General features: G+C 39.3%; 1 protein-coding gene across 3 annotated transcripts in view; it reads left to right on the top strand.

The window, feature by feature from the left end:
- The window catches only part of LOC137290781 (protein patched homolog 1-like), a 60,933-nt gene extending 40,754 nt beyond the window's left edge, over positions 1-20,179 (top strand). For all 3 annotated transcript variants that reach the window (XM_067821902.1, XM_067821901.1, XM_067821903.1), the window contains exons 18-28: positions 541-853; positions 1,420-1,565; positions 1,782-1,953; positions 2,136-2,416; positions 3,380-3,517; positions 4,390-4,532; positions 15,058-15,157; positions 15,611-15,868; positions 16,327-16,429; positions 16,838-16,948; positions 17,415-20,179. In XM_067821902.1, the coding sequence (XP_067678003.1) occupies positions 541-853; positions 1,420-1,565; positions 1,782-1,953; positions 2,136-2,416; positions 3,380-3,517; positions 4,390-4,532; positions 15,058-15,157; positions 15,611-15,868; positions 16,327-16,429; positions 16,838-16,935 (1,752 nt within the window). In that variant the 3' untranslated portion in view covers positions 16,936-16,948; positions 17,415-20,179. The remainder of the gene's footprint in view (positions 1-540; positions 854-1,419; positions 1,566-1,781; positions 1,954-2,135; positions 2,417-3,379; positions 3,518-4,389; positions 4,533-15,057; positions 15,158-15,610; positions 15,869-16,326; positions 16,430-16,837; positions 16,949-17,414) is intronic.
- The last annotated feature ends 793 nt before the right edge of the window (positions 20,180-20,972 follow it).

The raw sequence follows: 20,972 nt of genomic DNA, 5'->3' as shown, positions 1-20,972 counted from the left end.
ATTATATGGCCTAACGCAGCATCAGTTTATTTGAGAAGGTGCTTTGTGGATTATGGTCGCTCACGACACCAGCTTGAAAAACCTGTGCTTTATATGCAAAGGTTAAATGATTAGTTAGCTAAATTAGCAACATTATTGTTGAGTTGTTATGGTTCCTGGTCCTATGTGAAACTTTTCATATGAAAATAATGTGAACAAATCAATCTGATTATACAGTACTATAGATAATTAAAACAAGACCAAATTCACCAGTCATTTGATGCAAATGGGTAGATGGAAACAACCTTTTTGTCAGCAAGGCAATGGATCATGGGAAATTTGAGAACACAGAAAATTGCATATGCTGACACATTCCATGCCATTTCACAGTTATTGTGATGTATCTGTATTATTATTTTCATATCTATATATATTTATATAATACCAATGTCCAGATCACCTGCTCAGATGCGCTTATATGAGCAGTAAGCATGTCATGACAATATATAAGTGATCATATTTCTGCTTGGGTATTGAATTTTCCTCCTGTTTTTGTTTCAGGTGTTTGTGGTTGTGTTTTTCTTGGTGCTCCTAATTCTGGGGATCTGGGGAACAGTGCAAGTCAAGGATGGTCTTGACCTAACGGACGTTGTGCCCCGTGGAACTAAGGAACGGAAGTTCCTGGAAGAACAGACCAAATACTTTGGCTTCTACAATATTTATGCAGTAACTCAGGGAAACTTTGACTATGCAGGGAGACAGGATGTGTTGTATGAATATCATAAAGCATTTCAAAGGGTTGACAAGATCATCAAGCGCGAAGACGTGTCTGTGCGTCCTTTCTGGCTGGATCTCTTCAGGCAGTGGTTGTCAGGTATGTTGACTTCTGTAGTATCATTGACAGTGTTTTACACCCTACAGGTGGAAATAACCCATTGCCCGACGGCCCAGTCCAGTATTTTTTTCTCTCGGGCAAGCAAATTTGTATGTGATGCTGTACCAGTGTCCAGTTGACTTTCCAATGTTAATTAGTCTTATTTAAAAACATCAACAAGAAATTTCGCTGGTATAGTGGAATACTTATCAGGACGTGTGATTTTACATGTGCAGCTGTACCGGAGTACTGTACAAATTTTAAAGTTATTTCAACCACTGTCCTAGTGGTCTGATCAGAGCATCAGGCCAAGAATGGGTTTTATTCTCTTTTTCTTAGTTTCCTCTCATATTATGTGGCTGGCAAAAGTTTTAAACCTTGAAGACGACTCACTCAACTGGTAGAATGTTATATATTTCTTGTCAATTTCAGCTATCAGTGATATCACCTGAATTTGTCTGTTTCACACACAATAGTGGTGGGTACATTCTTCAGTGGGCAGTTGCAGAGTGTGATGTATATTTAACTTGGCCGCTGTGTAATGAGTGTCGCTTGTCTGTCTCCAGATCTTCAGACAGCTTATGACAGAGAGCAGCAAGATGGCCGCTTCTATGAGAAGGGATGGTACGACAATGCGACAGCAGAGGCAGTTATGGCATACAAGCTCTTGGTTCAAACAGGGGATGTCAACAAGCCTGTCGACATGGAGCAGGTAGGCATTGCTTGCATTTCGCCTCAATGGATGTCAATGTACATTTCACGTACATTTACATATATATATTATGCAAGCTAATTTTAAGCAAAAATATATTTCATCAATATTGAGGATGGTCAAATATTAGAAAAGTCACTGACACTGATGATAATTGGATCTTATTAACAAATGGTTCTGGTTAATAAATTTATGTATATTTTATACTTTTACCAGGCAAATAAGATCCGACTAGTTGATGACAAGGGGCTCATTTACCAGCCAGCATTCTACAACTACTTGACAGCATGGACGTCCAATGATGTCATAGCTTACACTGCATCACAAGCAAACTTCCATCCTATCCCAAACTTCTGGATCGATGACAAGAATCAGGCCAATTTTAAAAGTAGGTCGCAGTTGAAATATTATCATTCAAAACAAACACTTGTGGCATTAGTTCAACTTGAAGACCAATCTGTAAATTGTATGATGTGAGAGATTTGGGTGTTTTCTGGTTTGTTTGACATGTATGTACTCAGATCTTGTGGACTGTGAAACGGTGTTTATGATTTACATTTCTTGTTTCAGTTCCCAAGTCTCAGCCACTGATCTACACACAGCTACCGTTTTACCTGACCAATCTGTCAAACACAGAAGAAACCATCAAGGCCATTGTGAACATCCGCGATATCTGTGACCAGTTCTCAGCAAGGGGACTCCCAAACTACCCCAGCGGAATTCCCTTCACGTATTGGGAGCAGTACATTAACCTGCGCTTCTACATGATGTTGTCAATCATCTGTAGCCTTGTTGTGACCTTCATCGTCCTCACAGTGGTGCTAATGAATCCATGGGTCGCTCTTATTGTGGTATGTGGCAATTCACTATGGTCAGTGTCTTAAACAATTCATTGTCGCCAGTGTCTCGTGCATTTGTCACCAATTTCACATGCATTTCATTGACATCACAAAGATGTACATTTCAGGGTTTTATTCTTCTCAATCACGTCAGTTTCATTTACATTTCAGTAATGTTATCATTTCTATCCGTATTTATTTCTCTTCTGCATCAATTTCAGTGCAACTGGATTCTCATGGAAACTAATAAGGGAACACTTGAAAGTACAGTGTACCGTTATTCTTTTCCAGGTTTCTTTACAAGGTATATATGGCACTGTGAGTGAAATTCAGGAAATAGATAGAGGAACACTTGTACTTTCATGCGTTCTTGTATTTTCTTCTATGAGTATATATAGTATGTGTTGTAAGCGTGTTTGAATTAAAGATACTGGGCTGAAATTTAGACCACCATGTGTCTTCGAATGTAGAAAATAACCATGCTCTCTTGAATTTTATCTGAACTAAAAAAAATAAATTTAAAGTTTTGTTTGTTAACTACAAAAACTGCATGAGGTATTTGGTGGTAAGAAAATCGGGGCTAACGAGAGAAACACCAACAGACAGTGTTTGAGTAACAATCAGTAGCTGTCAATGTTTAGGAGTATGTCAATAGCAGAAAAGGATGGAAGACATTTCCCAGCAGGGATGTGGCGTCCACACGTGGGGAACCTATTGACACAGCCATCATGGCACAGATGGCTTCAGAAGAGGAATTTAAATGTTTGCCCATATTCATATGTTCATTTGTGGCAATGGAACTTTTCGTAATGATCGCAACAATTTCAAGAACACTTTAAAGTACATGTGTCTTCATGAACACTACCAAAGCAAGAAGTTTTCAATTACAAACACCCAGGATTAATTTTGAGGGTTTCGAATTTATTTATGAGTCAACAGTCTTTTTAGGTTTTAAGTATTTTCCTTATTTGGCAGGTTGTGGTGCTGAGTATGATACTCTTGGAACTTTTTGGCTTCATGGGGATTATTGGAATCAAGCTAAGTGCTGTACCAGCCGTCATCCTCATCATGACAGTGGGAATTGGAGTCGAGTTCACCCTCCATGTGGCTGTGGTAGGTCTTCCCCCTTCCCCTCCCCACCCCTCCCCCCTCGCAGACTGAGAACACAACACAAAATACAATATGCAAATGTCAAATGTTCTGCCACAAGTTCTGGCAAGTGATTCTCAATTGATTAGGGTGGGATGAGACTGGGTAGAATTATAAAGTCATTTGTATGAATAAATATAGGAAGTCTTGCCACACATGCTACTGATTAAGCGTCAGCCTCTAAAGGTCACAGAGATCGTGGTGTGATTGACAGTTACTTGGAGCCTGGTTGTGTACTCATGTACAGCCAGCTGTATTCAGTTTCACATTCTTTCACATATAATAATAATAAGTGCATCTATAAAGGGCTAAAGACCATACACTAGGTGAATGGTCATAGTACTAATAAACAAATCACAGCACATTATTACCCGAGAGAACCTAAGCTGCCTGTGTGGTGCTAGAAGATTAATAGTCACATGACTCTTCCTACCGGGTACCCATTTTCTGCTGGGTGAACAGAGGCAATTTTGAACAAACTCACTTGCCTAAGGCGAGACCACATGTATAACATGCTTTGTTGTGGGCAGGACTGAAGCCCTGCGAACTCTTAAAGGTCAAGCTTATCACTTATCCACAGACTCTCCATGCCTAAGGTTGCTTAACTTCAACTTATTTGTGACCTGAGCTCTCTGCACAGGGCCACCTACCACCACAGGGATATATCTAATTCAGTAGCTTTGTGATTGATCAAGATTGCTATTTATAACAAATTTCCATGGGGAGATTTATGTAGATTTTAATGTATTCAATATTAATTCCATATTTTCTGAGATTCATCACCAAAGGAAGTTTTGCCTTGATGATTTAGTAACACTTGCCTTTCTTGGTGACAGGGATTTATCACATCAATTGGAAACCGCAACAGACGCATGTTGATGTCACTGGAGCACACATTCGCACCTGTCGTCCATGGTGCCGTGTCCACTTTACTAGGGATTATCATGCTGGTGGGAGCAGAGTTTGACTTTGTTGTAAAGTAAGTCACAATTTATGTGTTATTGTTTAAAATCAAGCAGGAAAAGAGAGACCTTAAAACATCTGAAAAAAACACATTTATATCATTAAAATAATCATTGTTAAATTCATATTTGATGGTAGGACAGTCTGTCTCTATTTTCCCTGTTGATTCTTGTTGTGTACAGACATGCCTCATTATAATGTCAGTATTGTTCTTATAGTGAGATGATATTGATATTTTAGGATTTTTTATAACATGTCATCTAGACTTGATTATATGAGATGATGTGGACTAGTGCTGTGTTTTCACACAGTGTGACATTTCTAATGGAACTTGATGTTCACATGACATGGCATGTAGATTTGCAAGGAACTTGTTTAGTTCTGGTGATCATTATGATACTACTTGGCTTGTTTCCTGGAGATTTGTATCTGATGTGTTATCTCATATGTTATCTCATGTGTTATCCATTAAGTGGGTAAGAATGAGTGGATGAGAATCTGGTAGACAGCTCACCATTGTTAAGTGGGTGAGAATCTGGTAGACAGTTCACCATTGTAAAGAGGGTGAGAATCTGGTAGACAGCTCACCATTGTAAAGAGGGTGAGAATCTGGTAGACAGCTCACCATTGTAAAGTGGGTGAAAATCTGGCAGACAGTTTACCATTGCAAAGAGGGTGAGAATCTGTGGTAGGCAACTTATTATTGTAAAGTGGGTGAGAATCTGGTAGACAGCTCACCATTGTAAAATGGGTGAGAATCTGGTAGACAACTCACCATTGTAAAGTGGGTGAAAATCTGGCAGACAGTTCACCATTGCAAAGAGGGTGAGAATCTAGTAGACAGCTCAGCATTGTAAAGAGGATGAGAATCTGTGGTAGGCAACTTATTATTGTAAAGTGGGTGAGAATCTGTTTATGTTAAAATCCAGACTGTAACAATGAGAAACTGAGGAAGGAAGGTAAGAAACTAAAAGTAAAGACAAGAAAGTGGAGAAACTGTTAAATTTGAAAGAACGATATAGAATAGAATATGATTTAAACGAAATAATTATTTAATGAAAAAAAAAATAATTGGCCTCTGTTATTGTCAAATGCTCAGAAACAGTGAAATTAACAAGATGAAGCATGAAACTAAATGACAAGATCCCAAGTTGAAATTGCTATGAAATAAACAATGAATGTTCCACCAGCCCCAGTGAGATATATACAGGCTTTATGGCAAGTCACGTATGAGGCGAATGTTTATGATGCTACTCGTATACCTGATCTTTTGAGGCAGATGTGTCGGTATTAAAGAACAGCCACCCAGTAAGCCTGTCTGATATTGTTAGCTTCGGTTGCCATTATCATAGTAAGTGAGATTAGGAGGAGATAGGGAGCTCTGGCTTTTGGCACAGTAATAGGGAATGTATTTAGCTTCCATCACTCTGACATAGACCCCTTGATGAATCAGTTAATCTGATTTTCACATCACCTACCTGACTAATATTACCTGCCCCTTTGTTTTTTTCTGTCTTTGTAACTGTCCCAGTGTCTGTCTACCATGAACTTACACACATAGCACATTGTTTGTCTCTCCTTCCCAAAAGTTGGAATCAAGATTTTATAAAGTAAGATCTAAGTCAGGAATTTTGGATAAAAATTATTGTTTATTGTTTTGATCAGGAAATTGTAGGTACCTTTCTTTGGAGAGATGGTGTAAGTTGAGTCAGGAAAGCTCAATTGTGTTTGAAAATGACGAAAACATGTGGCTTCTCTCTGATGTGAATTTGATTGCTGACTGACGGAGGGAACAGCTTGGGTTCAGTGTTTTATAGGCGAGAGGTTTTATATGGAGACTGTTGGTGGCGTGCCACATGGACAGCAAGCAGCTACAGTAACAAGGGCTGACATCTTCCCATGTAGTCGGAATCACAGTGAGACAGACACAGATGTATCACTTATTCATTGAAGTTGTACATCATCTTGGTGTCATACTTGGTTTAAACATACTTTATTGACAAAAAAGCAATGGGATTAGGCACAACTGCACCACTTATGGTTGCCTTCTTCCTAAATGTTGTCATTTTCTTTGAAAACTTCCCACCTTCACGCCAATAATGTTCAGTTTCAGTTATTTCTTTAGTTTTAAGACTTCTGGAAACCGGTAAAAATGGAATTGTCATAATGTTTTTACAATTTACTCAAAGGTTCTGAGGCAAATCTTAAACAGAAAAAACATGTTATTTTGTTTAGAGTCATGAACCTTTCTGTGAGGCCTGTGTTGTTTTCATTTGAGTTTCCTCAAGTAAAAAACCTGTTGGGGGTTGTTGTTATGTGAGGAAGTTTATGTTCTGTATAGTCATCAGGTCGGCCGCCACTTTTTGAAAGGGTAGGACTGATTTGGTTTCAAGATCTACTTAATTGAACACCCAAGATGACGGGACAATTTACTTCAAGATTGAATGGTGTTTCCAGAGAAGGCAAAGAAAATGTTGAACTCGAAACATTTATAGTGATTTATTTTTTTGTTTACTTCATTTCCAACACAACAGCTTTAGGGCTGGGAAATTTCTCACAATTTTGTGTTGATGGGAAAACAGATTTTTTGAAGATCTGTATAAAGATGTAATGTATATATATGAGTCTGGTTTATCTTGTAATTTAGTTATATGAAAAGACAGATATGTTAAATTTTTAGTGAAACAGATGTATGGATAAAAGAATGAAATGCGCAAAACTCGAAGCATGTTTACCTGCATGATATTTGGAAATATTTGCATGTCCGTTTTGACCCTGGTTGTGAAATACTAGGCCACATTGATGACACATGTCAGAGGTATGCTATGTACAAACTGAGAACCTCGTCCATTTCAGACTGAGCCTAAAAACTTAAATCTTTCACAATGAAGACAAGAGGTACTCAAAACTGGAAAATCTTTATGAAAACACAATCAACTCTCAGAACATTAGCGGTATGGGAAACATAAACCAACATTAAGCTTTGCCAACAATGTGAAAGTGGACATGTAGAGAAGTCCAAGCAGGGTTTCAGGTGAGGGACAAAGGCAGCTATTGGTGGTCACTCAGGCATGTAAGGCTATTGAGGGACGGTCAGTAAAATTGGGACTGAGAGGCTATAAAAACATGGCGGTTCTGCGAAGGCGGTGAGACCACCCATGTAGACTGTGTGAGGAATTTCCCCCTCAAAGCCGACCTAGTGCTCAGCCCTTCCCAGTTTCAGTGGCTGTGATTTCATCAACAGCCGATACCAATAATAGCTGCCTACCGTAGTGCTTGCACTCAGAGAGCCTATGTTTGAGATGTCATAGTCAAGTTGCTGATGATCAGATTGGTTGTTGAAAGGGTTGCCAGTTTCAAGTTGTGTATTTTTGGTTTATAATATATAAAAAGTGTAATTCTGAAATTAATATTTCATACATTTAGTGTTTTTGTCAATACTTGAAGAACACATACATTAGATTTCTGTTAGTGATTTATTTTTTTGATGAATAAATCACTTTGACTAGATTTTTTATATTTGAATCATGAGAATGTAACTGTCAGATATGTATTTGTTAGGTTCAACAGATTAAGTTCAGAACGTCCCCATTATATCATTACATTGTCAAGAGAAGCCGGCATGATCAAGATGCAAGATTGCCCAAGTGTAAAATTACCTGTCAGTTCATTCATGAAAGCCAGCCCAGCTCCAGCCCAACAAAAACGTACATCACATTATTCAAATATATCCCCCCTTTTTCCATCCACACAGACGCAAGTTAGAAGATCCCTAATCAAATAATGATGAAGTCTTCGAGGCAGTTGTGGTAGAAAAAAAATGCAATATGTCAGTGAATTGTGGCCACTGTCAAACAGAAGACTACATTCTGGCTGCCTGCTGCAAGAATAGACTATCTAGTTTGCCATATAAATCAGCATTCTTAACTGTAGGCTCAATATTTATGCTCCTCTACACCACTCCTTGTCCTCTGTTCGTGGTGTTTGGAGGAGAGAATGGGGTCGACACCCTTGAAAGTAATGAGTGGGAAGCTGCCAATATGGTTTTTCGCAAATAATTTCTAGGTAAATATGTTTTGGTGACCAGGCTAGACGTCCATAGTCTATTTCGTTCAGTGTAATATGACGCCTATTTATAAAAATTGTAGATTTTTACTTACAGTACATATTTGCATATGACACCTCTGCTCTTAGCTAACAATGCGAAATATGAGATCCAGTATGAGTTGATGATGGTTTTGTATTAGTATGTTATCTTGATGATATTACGTGCTGAATGATGGATTCTTGACATATTGAAATACATTGCTTGACACGACACAAATTACAATTCATTTGGACAGAGGACGGAAAGTTCACTTGGACATGTTTAAGTGCATATTAGACTTGATGAACAGGTTAACACTGAAAAGTGAAAATTACTTTTCAAAGATTGGATGGATGAATATTAAGATTTACTATACATTATGCATTTGTGTACCACATTTTAGAATTTTTGTTCTAAATTTGACCAAGCCCATTTATTTATTGTTTGGCATAGTTTATGACGTTTAATGAAAAAAGACCCCAACATATTCCAAAATGTTTTGTAGTTAGTTTACAGTTATTTTACTCTTCGTAAACATCATAAAATACAAATTTACAAAAGAATGTAAGAGACATATTTTTTATAAAGATTTTGTAAGTATTTTCATTTGAAGGAAAACTTAGCCAAGCTGTTTATCAGTTTGGAGTTGATGTTTATATGAAATTATTCTGACCTATCAATTTATTTTTCAAGATTGTACTTCTTCCTGGATATTGACGCATGAAATAAAAAAAATGTGCCAAAGCTTCAAGGAATTTCACATGATCTTAAAATTAGGCTTGCTTCACTTAGCATACTGATGCAAGATGGCGATTGTTGGTACTTCCTGTGCTAGACAGAGTTCAGTCAGATCTGTAGGATCTGTATGGAAAATACCACACTACCTGAGGCAGTCCACCCACAAAAGGTCACCGGTTCCTACTGCAACCCAGCAAAGGCTGTTCCTCTCTCTCTGCCCCAGAGCTTTCCCAGGCCCATTTGTTTGTCCGTGGTAGAATGTATTTCCTCAAATGTTGCTAGGTGTAAGACAAGTTTCCTCCCCGTGTTACAGTTTGATTTGATAACTATATTGAAGACAGTGTTTTGTCAGTAGTATATGATGAGAATTGTCGCAAGTGGGTTGGTGGAATATGAGAGTGAGTGATGGGGAGTGAGTAAGTGAGAGTAGGAGGGGGTGGGTGAGAAAATTTCCAAGTTGATTGTTTTGTTGATGAGTTTGTGAACTGATAAATAACTTCCAAATTATAAGAAGCATATAGACACACGCATCTCTCTCTGGGATGCACCGTAAAGAAGAATGAACCATTGTTCTTGGTTGTGTTGTTCTGGGGCTTCCAGGAAGCATTTGTCGATTGTGGGAAGGTAACTTCATGCAGGAGAGAGGCGAGTGTTTTCTAGGATTGGGGAAGAGAAGAAGGGAAACTGGGGTCACCCTTTCATTTGATGAGGTCAATCACCACATTCCTTCAAAGATGATTTTTGAAAGTCGATTGTTTGGACATATCTGTAAATATTTGTGTTGCATGTACCTTTGATTGGCAGCAGGTTGACCGAGGTCAAAATGACCACAAGAGGAGATGATAAATAATTTCAAATACCTTTCATCAGGGTACCAGGAAACATGCCAGTTTAGTGACTATTTACAAAGTGAATATGATAACTCTTTTAAAACAAAAATGTTAAGTAGCAACCAAATTCAGCTAAAATCAAATTGTTGAGGATGGGGAAAATAACAAAATTTGGTTCTGAACAGTTAATAAATGTGAAATAGTGTAATTTAAAGTATTGTCTTACAGTATTTCTGCATGTTCACAAGTCTATTATAGCTGATTTCTTTTTAAAAAAAGATCATTGTTTTATTAATAACTCATTTTACTATGAGTGTGTTTACTCATCACAGTCTTGTTCTCAGTCATCCAGAACATGACCTTGCACCCTTTTCAAACACAAGGTCATGTGATAATGAGCAAAGACATTAATGTGATGGGCTTTTTTTTGCTATTTGTTAAAATAGAAAACCTCCACAGAAGCATGAGGATTGAAACTTTATGGCAATCTTTATCAACATAGTGCCCATAATGAGTGTGTGTGTGTGTGGGGGGGAGCAGATAGCTGTTCAAGTTTTGCCATTTTATGTCAGTGGCTCAAATTTCAAATTCAAATACCAAATAACTGAAGTTTTTCAACAAGGTAGTAAAAAAATGTTTCAAAGATCTTATTTTTATGACCCTTTGGAAGCATCTTTTTATGTGGTCTTTGTGCAAGATTTACAGATACAAAAGATGAGGTTTTGTGTTTCACATTGGAGTATTTTCACTAGATTGTGAGCAGACGTCAAAAACCAAGTCAAAGTAAAGTATCGTCAAAAAGGATTTTAGAACATGAAACTGCTTACTGCCAAAGAAATGAGAACGATTTGGCGGGGATAAATACAGGATCAGTGTTTACCTCAGAATCGGGAAGTACCTATCTGTTTATCATTGTGAAACACAGCTGGGAAATTGAGGAAAGCCCGGGAACGTTTTAGTGCCTCTGGCAAGGCTGGTAACTCTCTTCTGCAAGGTTCGTGTGTGGCATTTGCTGGGATGCATCCTACAGCCAGACCTACACCAGTCAATTCACATATGATTGGAATTTCAGTTTTGTAAATAATCCCAGAGTTCAGAACTTATGTGTTTGCAGAGAAAAAACTGAAAAGTGGAAAATCTGATGATATTGTCAGATTGCGAAAACTATCTATTTCTCATCTCTCCTGGTTTATTGTAGACAAGAGATTATCACTGCAGGATGTATGTCATTAATGCCCCGCCCCATGGTCACTACGTTGTTATGACAGAGACATAACCACCACGATATACCCCCACCACAACCACCTTAGTCCCCACCACAAACCTTCCAGTGACAACCATAGTAAGGCACCATATTTCTTCCATCCATCCCCACTCCAACCACCTTAACCCATCCCCTCCTTCCAATCACTAACACAGTAAAGCATTACACGTATTTCCCCCAACACCCCACCCCACCTCCACTCTCCCACCACTTTGGTCCACCCACCCTGTCTTCCAGTTATCACAGTTTCCTCTATCACCACCACATCCATTCTGCCAGACGCCAACCCACCCTCCCAGTGCCCACCTACAGATGTATCATTATCCTTACAATTCCATTCCGGTCCAAATCTACCTGTACAAACCAAATCTACCTGTTCTGTCACAGCTTCAGAACACCACATGACAAAACATTATCCTATAACCCCCATTAAACCCAACTTTGTCCCCATACCATCCCTCCACCACCCATTAGCATGCACCGTCAACCTCCCACCACCTCAACATCCCACCACCATGAATCCTCAACCACCCACCCCTAGGTACCCTCAACCAAGATGCACCCTTAACCACCCACAACCAGGTATCCTCAAACACCATGCACCCTCAACCACCGACACCCCTAGGTCTCAACCATCCACTTCCAGGTACCCTCAACCATCCACCCCCCAGGTACCCTCAACCACCCACCACTAGGTACCTTCAACCATCCACCTCCAGGTACCCTCAACTATCCACCCCAGGTACTCTCAACCATCCACCCCAGGTACCCTAAACCACCCACCATCAAGTACCCTCAAGGACACACCACCAGTTACCCTTAACAGCACTCCATCAAGTACCCTCGGTGACACACCGTCAGTTACCCTAAACAACACAGCACCAAGGACCCTCATCTACCCTCCACTTTGTATGATCAACCACACAGCACTCTCTTCGCACTATACTTAACTAAAGTTTCCTATATGTGCCAGTATTGTCCAGAATTCTCGACCCACTCTTAATCTAATTCACTTTGAACAGGGGATTAGTGCAGGCAATGTTTCTGAGTATAGAAATTGGATGAAAGTTTGAAAAGGAATGATAGGCTGGCAATGCTTATTAAAAGACAAAAAAAACCAGTGATTTTGGAGATCTCTGGATTGTTCCCTTTAGATGAAGCTTCCCAGAGGTGAACTGTTCAATTTGTCAGAAGGCAGTCTCTCAGGTCTCCTCCCTTGCTAGGAGAGGGAGAAGAACATATTACAAAGGCAAAGTGCCAGGTCTATTTTTGTCGGGTCCCCCTTCAAGTTGGCGGCCCAGGGTGAGGGAAGACGAGAGGCCCATGCCTGATGCTGCGGGATTCTTGCAATTGGCATTCATTGGGATATTAATGCCGGCTGACTGTGTGGTCTAGCAGGCAAGCTTGATAAGATGCCACTCTCTCTAAATAAATATGGCCGCTGTGTTTACTGGCCAGGCTGGATGGAACTCCTCACTGTCAGGGCTGTTTGTACAAGTGCTGTGGGGAGTTTAGGGAGGGGGAGCGTGCGAGGCTGGAAGGGGTGGGAGAGTAGGGCTTTATGGGGTGGCTGGGTTAAGGTGGGAAAGGAAGCTACCTGTAAATTGGGCCTGGTGGATAGGATCGTGAAGATAGTTGAGAGAGATATGATGATGAGTTTGGAGGAGCAGCATGTAGTTGGATAGAAGAGTCAAGATAGAGAGATTTATAGAGTCAGGATAGAGAGATTGGTAGAGTCAGGATAGAGAGATTGGTAGAGTCAGGATAGAGAGATTGGTAGATAGTCAGGATAAAGAGATTGGTAGATATAATCAGGATAGAGAGATTGGTAGATAGAATCAGGATAGAGAGATTGGTAGATAGTCAGTATAGAGGGATTGGTAGATAGTCAGGATAGAGAGATTGGTAGATAGTCAGGATAGAGAGATTGGTAGATAGAATCAAGCTGGGTGGGCAGACAGGTGGGAAAGTAGAGTAGGCCATGGAATATAATTGCTGTAGAATAGGAGGAGAACTTGACAGTGTGGACAGATGGCAGTAAGGGAATAAAGCAAGGGGTGATTGAAAAATGTTTTACAATGGTAAGGGAAAGTTACTGAAATTACTGCCATTAACGTTACCTTTACCAGAATTGGACCAGATGAGTCTTCCTCCCAATATGTACTATTCTGTAGTCAGCTTACTGACAGTGTTCATACCCTACCCTGATTTGGCAGTAGAGAATGTCAAAATTTTGGAAGTTTTTAACCAAAATGATAATGGTTGATGTCTGCACTGTCCCATGGCTTCTTGACTGAATCACATTTTTGATGTGAGAGACGGCTTGTATTGAATGATAGAGTTTGAACAAGCAGTCTTCCACACAGTGTCCTCCAGGGAGAGGGTGACACTGGACACATTGATGACAACACTCCTGCCTTATCTTGACATATTTCTTCCTTCTGATGATAGCAAAACGCTTTGCACACGATAAATCTATTCAGTAAGTGAGACTTTATGTCAAATTGAATAATATTTAATATCATAAAGTTAGATTCCAGAATAAAATTGTTGTTTAAAAAAAACTGCCAACTTTGTTTCCCACAAGGGGTTACTTCTCCTGAATTCCATTCTTCACTGATGTGGTTAATGCACATCCCACATGGGGTCTGCCTGCATCAATTCAGCCTTTTACCAAATGGAATCTGTAAAGCCTTGAGCCATTGGCTGAGGGTTGGGACCCCCTGTGGGGACAGAGGAGGCCCCGTTTATTTGTCATTTCGTCTGCTACATTTCTCTGACTTTTGACAGATTGGATAATAATTTTGCAAGACCTGAAAAGAAAATTATAACTATTTCTGGACAACTAATTGAACCCGAGAGCTGAAGTTGAAGAAATTACAAACAAGCTGATGATTTGAGTTCAGAATGTTTCACCTCAGATTTGTGTGCTTCCACATGTTTTTCAGACCCCCTTGTAGGGTTTAAGAGATCTTTTTAGCATTGTTTATTAAAACTAGTGATGAGGAAAGTAGAAGGATCCCTGCTAGGAAATAAATTATTAAGTTTTTGTGGCCGAGGGGAAAGTATTTATGAAAGATTTTAAGTAGTATATTTGGTAAATTCTTATCTCAGCTTCCACAGCCAAGGTTGTTTTGAGTTTATTGTGGCTGTGTAAGCAGGTACATGAGCACTGTATACATCCTTGAAAATATTTACTGATTCTTGTGTCTGACTAATTACCAGCAAACTGAAAAACTGTAGAAAACTATAAATAGTGGAGAGTTTCCTGCTTAATGCATACTCATCGAAAGTAGTTAAAGTAAACTCGTTTTTTTTAGGAGTCGAGTCAATCTGACAAGGTATTAAGCAATTAATAATAGTCATGTGAAGAATTTGGTCTCTTATTATCCTTAGAGCAGTATATTGGTTGCTGATTCAAACTGTATTAACATACGCAAAAGTTAACACTATCTGCACAGTCTAACACAGCATTTGAGCAGTGTTCATTGATGGAAATTGACATTTATGCATTGACGTTTTCGTCAGTACCACCAGTGATGCAAAGTGAGAATCTCTCTTTGACATATGGAAAATTAATGAGCTTGGTCCCAAATACTAATGGAAATGTTTGTTCTTTCAGGTATTTCTTCAACGTTCTGGCGGCACTGGTTGTGATTGGAATGTTCAATGGCTTGCTGCTACTGCCTGTCCTTTTGTCCTTCCTAGGACCGAAAGGAGAGGTGAGTGTTCCTACTACACTTTGTGTGATAGTCAACAAGTCACACACTACTGTAAAGTTTCTTCAAAGTCTGAATTTTTATTCCTGTTCTAGTAAATTTTACTCTTTGATATATGGTAAGAGGTATATGCGTTAACCCATATTAATGTCTTATTTTTGATCCCTGACTGTGATATTTCTTTAATATTATGAAATGTGGCAAAAACCAAATCCACACAGTTCTTCACAGTAGATATTTCAACCACAAACCAGGGTTCTTCACTGTAGAGGTGAAAATGATCAAAGGGAGATAACTCTTTATGTACCTGCTTTCCCATTAAGACTTCATTTTGAGTCATGGTATGGTTAATCTATTGGTCTGCAGCAATAATGTGTGTATGTTTCCTGTTGATGTTCATTCAGAGTCATTGATGATAATTACTTGGTACTTTATAGTTGACATTTGCTTTTCCAGGTGATTCCTAAGGATAATCCTGATCGTCTTGCGACACCTTCTCCAGAACCCTCTCCCAAACCACGAGATCGACCACTGCGATCACAACGAGGTCGCGTGTATCCCAGACTGCCTTCTGATATTTCTCTCAGCACCATTACAGAGGAACCCACACAATACTCCTCCCATGAAATCATAGTCCAACCGGAGGTTGTCGTGGAAACGACAATGGTTCAACAAGGAGCAAGTGGTGGAAACAGCAACAGTGGCAGTAGAAATGTGAGTTCTACAATCAGTTCAAGTTGAATTTTAGTCCATTCCATGTAAGTAACCAGGATTTTGTAAGTGGAATGTACTGTTCTTTTGTCACTTTGCAATTAAAAGTGACATAGCAATTGCCTCTGATGACCCAGCAGAAAATGGGTACCCGGAAGGATAAGCCATATGACTATCAACCTTGTAGCACCTGACAGGCAGCTTGGGTTGGAGTGGGTAATAATGTCCATCATGACTAGAGCATATCACTGTGGCGTGGAGTTCCAGCACTATGTAAGTGGCAACATTATTATTACTGTGGGGTCCAACCTGTTCCCTCTAATACTGAGCTCTATCTGAAGTAACAGAAGAAGCATCGCAGTTCATGCATGTACCACAGATATAGTCAATTTGTATATTGTCAATCAGTGACCTTCAACTTGTCCATGTGGATTTTACATGTTTTCATTCTCTCTACCCAGAATTCTCCACCTACGTCGGCCTCGTCCACTCCACCGCCCAAACATGTGACGAGGGTTAAGGCTACTGCCACTGTCAAAGTGGAAGTACACACACCTCTTCCAGGTAAGTCTATGCAATTCTTTATAATGCCTGACTTGCTATAGTGCCGTGGTGATCATTGTATCAACCTTACAACTGTGGTATCACTGTATCTATCATGGAACACGTCATATCATCAATGGAATGCTAGCTGCAGTGCAGGACTCAATAAAGTGCCAGATTTGCTGTAATGCCTTTCCCAGTAATATACCAACTTGATTGTGATACTGGTCTTATAGCAGCAGAGATGCCACACTGTCAGCATTGACCACAATGCCATGCTTGTTTTAGTGTGAGATTCATTAAAAGACCAGTATATTATGCAGTGGCCACTCAAATGCAACATGATAAGGCCATGCCTGCAGTACACAAAACTCTTATGAGTATTATTTTGATGACTCTATTGATGAAGTTGAAATGATTTTGTTTTAGGGACAGTAGATCAAGAAAGAAGTTTCAAAAGCAAACGGCGAAAGCTGAAAGAACTTGAAACTGCAACTAACTCTGACTCTGATGAAAGCAAGTGCTAGTACATCACAATAAGTAAGTTACAGTCAGTCATTAATGTTCGTTACTTTAGTAACTGGTACATGTACAAAGTTACTACGAATAATAATAGAAAAGTTCTTTTATCTATTGTTTATTGCACCATAATATTGATAAACAACTTGATATCAATGGTTATTATATCTGTTCATAGTTGATAACAGTGGTTATTGATCATGGTCGTGATTGACGTCTGTGTATATTGAACCTGTTCAATATGAATGGTTATTGATCATGTTAGTGGTTCATATCAGTGATTATTGATCCTGATCATCATTGATATCACTAGTTAATCCTGTTTGAACTCTACGTATCAGTACCACCGTATAGCTAGAGCATTGCTGAGTGCAGCATAAACAACACTCACACACACGTTCTATGACTTGCATATTTATCATATACGTGGTTGTGAACTGCAACCATGTAAGTATTTGACTGTAATGTCTGTATCTCTATGTTTCAGAAGTGTGATCTTGTGTGAGGACATGGTGCTATTTCTGTGACTGTATTGGGATACCCAGAGGAAGAACTGGAGAGTGACAGCCCTTCATTTGTCAACTCTACTGCTTTCTGGGTAGTCCTGGACGGCAGCTATGTGGGTGTCGGAAAATCAGTGTTTGGTCACTGGACTCTCGCAATTGTCCACTCACACTCACCGCGATACTTTAACTAATTTCTCAGGAGAAGAAGGACGACGGAGTGGATGTGTGCGTTGTGAAGTTACATGAACCTTGTGTGAATATTCACATGGTATTTACGTGAAGACGTGTATGTGAAACGTACGTGAAATGAGCGTGCCATTGACGCTTGTTGTAGCCCTGTCCCAGGACGGAGGAAGGGCACTGTGAGGAAACGGGTTGCAGTATGCTAGTGCTGGACTTACGGGGCAGGAGTGCATTTGGATTACTCAAAGACAGTGACTTTCATGCCAAAGGTGCATCTCATATCTACAAATGTGATATTTTTTTTAATGCAGTTTTAAAACTGATTATGAGCCCAAAGACCTAACTTCAATGTCAAACTTCAAATTCAGGAATCGAACCAATGGATATGGACGTATGTTGACAGAAACGGTGAGCATTGTGACCAGTTATGCAACGGCAGATAGTGCCAGCAAGTTGATGACTGTGCTCAGTGTGTATGAACAGATGGAAACTTACTTGCTAGTTTGGTGTTTTTACGGGTACCTTCTTTGCCTAAACGGCAGAGATCTGCACACAGAGAACTTATCGACGAAGTTCGACGTCAACTATCCAGGGTCTAGATACAATGTTAGTCAGTAAGATTGTCATTCACCAAAACTACCTTATTTATTTATGAACCTAAAACATGGACATGTTTCGTATGCAGCCAGAGGAGGAGTTATCTCCCTTGTTTATGCTGGTCACATGACTCATTCTCTGGTTGCAACAGCGAAGATGGATGTTTGTGTTATTGTAAAATATTGTATGTAGAACATGTATAGTGATATTGTTATGAAAACCTTGTACAAAGTATTGATGTAAATTTTCAAACTTGTAAGTTGTCCGTTTCGCAATGAACGAATCTACACGGACAAAAGGCAAGATGACATTGTTGATTCATTTGTTATTTGTTTATGTATATTGAAAAATTGGTGAGGCTTTGACAGCACTCACCTTTGAAATATATACTCGGGCACATCTTTTTGCAAAAAAAGTGAAGTAAAGAGTTAATAGTATTAAAGATTAAAGGTCCAATAAGGGGACAAATCTGGAAAAGCCAGTTGATGATATTTTTGTTATACATTTCTGGAAATAATAACCATATATAATGGGATCATCAAAGCCAGTATCCATTGTAAGTAGTATTAGAGATATCATTTCCCATGTTAACGACATTTACTTCAATGTGCATTTATATAGATGTATTTTTAAAAAGTTTACTTATTTGCCAAAATGATGTGCCCACTATCAATATTGAAGGGCATTACCCTCTTACCTCTCTGAAAACCAATGCATAATTTCTTGGGGAATCTCCCAGAGAATTCTCCCTTGGAATACTCTTAGTATACTCTTTTGTATTGTAGGAATATCCTTAAATACAATGAGATATTGTTAACAGACATTGTTCTGTAATCTACTCAGTTGCAAAGCCATGAAATCCTATTTTACACTTTTTTAGCTTTTGTAAATAATGATGAAGAGATTTTGGTGAGAAGCACTTTGTATCAGGAAATTATGAATGTTTCATTAGATGAAATTTATGCCCTTGTAATGTATGACTGTGAGAGATTTGAATGAATGGTTTGAGAGTATATAAACGTCTACTTCATCGGACTGCGTCAAGCTTCAACCAAAGATATCTACCTATCTCTGACTGTCCTCGGACAGAAATGTGGCCCCATGTTGTTGTTACTATAAACACAGAGTCGTCAATTTTACCCTCAAAATACCTCCACTTTCTTATTTTCCAATGTTTATGCAATCTTTAATGTTTTTATTCAGTAAGAAACAAAATCATTAACATAAAAAAATAATAAATATTTTATTGTTTTGATCAAGTGAAATCCATTCTTTAATTATAGGTAAGCCTCGTGAAAAAAAAAAGCCAATGATAACATCAAATGTTTTTTCTCCCTCCCCGATGTATGACAGTCAGTTTGAATCATAATGGACGGCAGCCTAACCTGCCAAGATAGGCTGAGTGTGATTTATGATTTGTCCAGATTGTATAACATGGGGAAACTCTGTCAGTACATTTGGTTTTCGTCACCTCTTGCAGTCATCCTTTTCAGTATTATATTATGACACTAATCAATGAATGAATTTTTTTCAAGAAGGTAATTATCAGATTATCATTAATAATTTCAAATTTATTCAAATCTCACCTTAAAGGCATTAACTGCAGAAACCAAATGTTGTGACAGAATCATGATATAACCCAAGTCAGGTGAGTTGAAGAAAAACTATCTATGAGTATAAATATGTATATTCCTGTCCTGGGCCCCCAGGAAGGCCCCTACCTTATATACAGCTTTGTTAATTTATATGGATGGTCCCTGGACCTGGAATAGGGCAGTGTTGAGCATTATTCACATGGGTGAGGCCAGCCTGGGGGGTGGGACTGGCCGGCTGTGATAGGCCTGATGTAGCTAATCACTTTAAGATGTACAGTATAGGGGTGTATAACTATGGTCATCGTGTTCCCCCCTCACAGGGGCAGCCACACTGGCAACTGAGTATAAAGAATAAAAAGTTTGTAAAAATATCTTCTGTTTCGTGGTTATTTCAAGAGACTGACAACCTTGACATTGGCTGTCTTGATGATTGGATTGTGTCTTGGTGAGGCTGTACTCATCAGGGATATCTACTTTTCAAGAGGGAGTTATGGTTTCTGCAAAATTGCATCATTATTATGGGGACACCAGAAGCGGACTTCACAGTGTACCCATATGTGAGATCGAACCCAGGTCTTCACATGACCAGTGAACATTAACCGCTGGGCTATTCCACTTTACAGCTATATAGCAGCTATCTGTAAATAATCAAGTGTGGAACAGACAATGCAGTGATCAACAGCATAAGCATCGATCTACACAGTCTGGATACAATGCCATGTGTCAACCTAACCTGCCAGTCTGAGCTATATGGTTGCTGGTTCCAGAAGGGATGGATGTACATAGAGATATGGTTGCTGGTTCCAGAAGGGATGGATGAACATAGAGATATGGTTGCTGGTTCCAGAAGGGATGGATGTACATAGAGATATGGTTGCTGGTTCCAGAAGGGATGGATGAACATAGAGATATGGTTGCTGGTTCCAGAAGGGATGGATGTACATAGAGATATGGTTGCTGGTTCCAGAAGGGATGGATGTACATAGAGATATGGTTGCTGGTTCCAGAAGGGATGGATGAACATAGAGATATGGTTGCTGGTTCCAGAAGGGATGGATGAACATAGAGATATGGTTGCTGGTTCCAGAAGGGATGGATGAACATAGAGATATGGTTGCTGGTTCCAGAAGGGATGGATGAACATAGAGATATGGTCGCTGGAGT

The sequence above is a fragment of the Haliotis asinina genome, chromosome 7, assembly GCF_037392515.1.
Source record: "Haliotis asinina isolate JCU_RB_2024 chromosome 7, JCU_Hal_asi_v2, whole genome shotgun sequence".
In the NCBI taxonomy this organism is placed as follows: Eukaryota; Metazoa; Mollusca; class Gastropoda; order Lepetellida; family Haliotidae; genus Haliotis; species Haliotis asinina.
The sequence above is the reverse complement of the archived record's forward strand: the minus strand, read 5'-3'. Positions and strand labels throughout refer to the sequence as shown.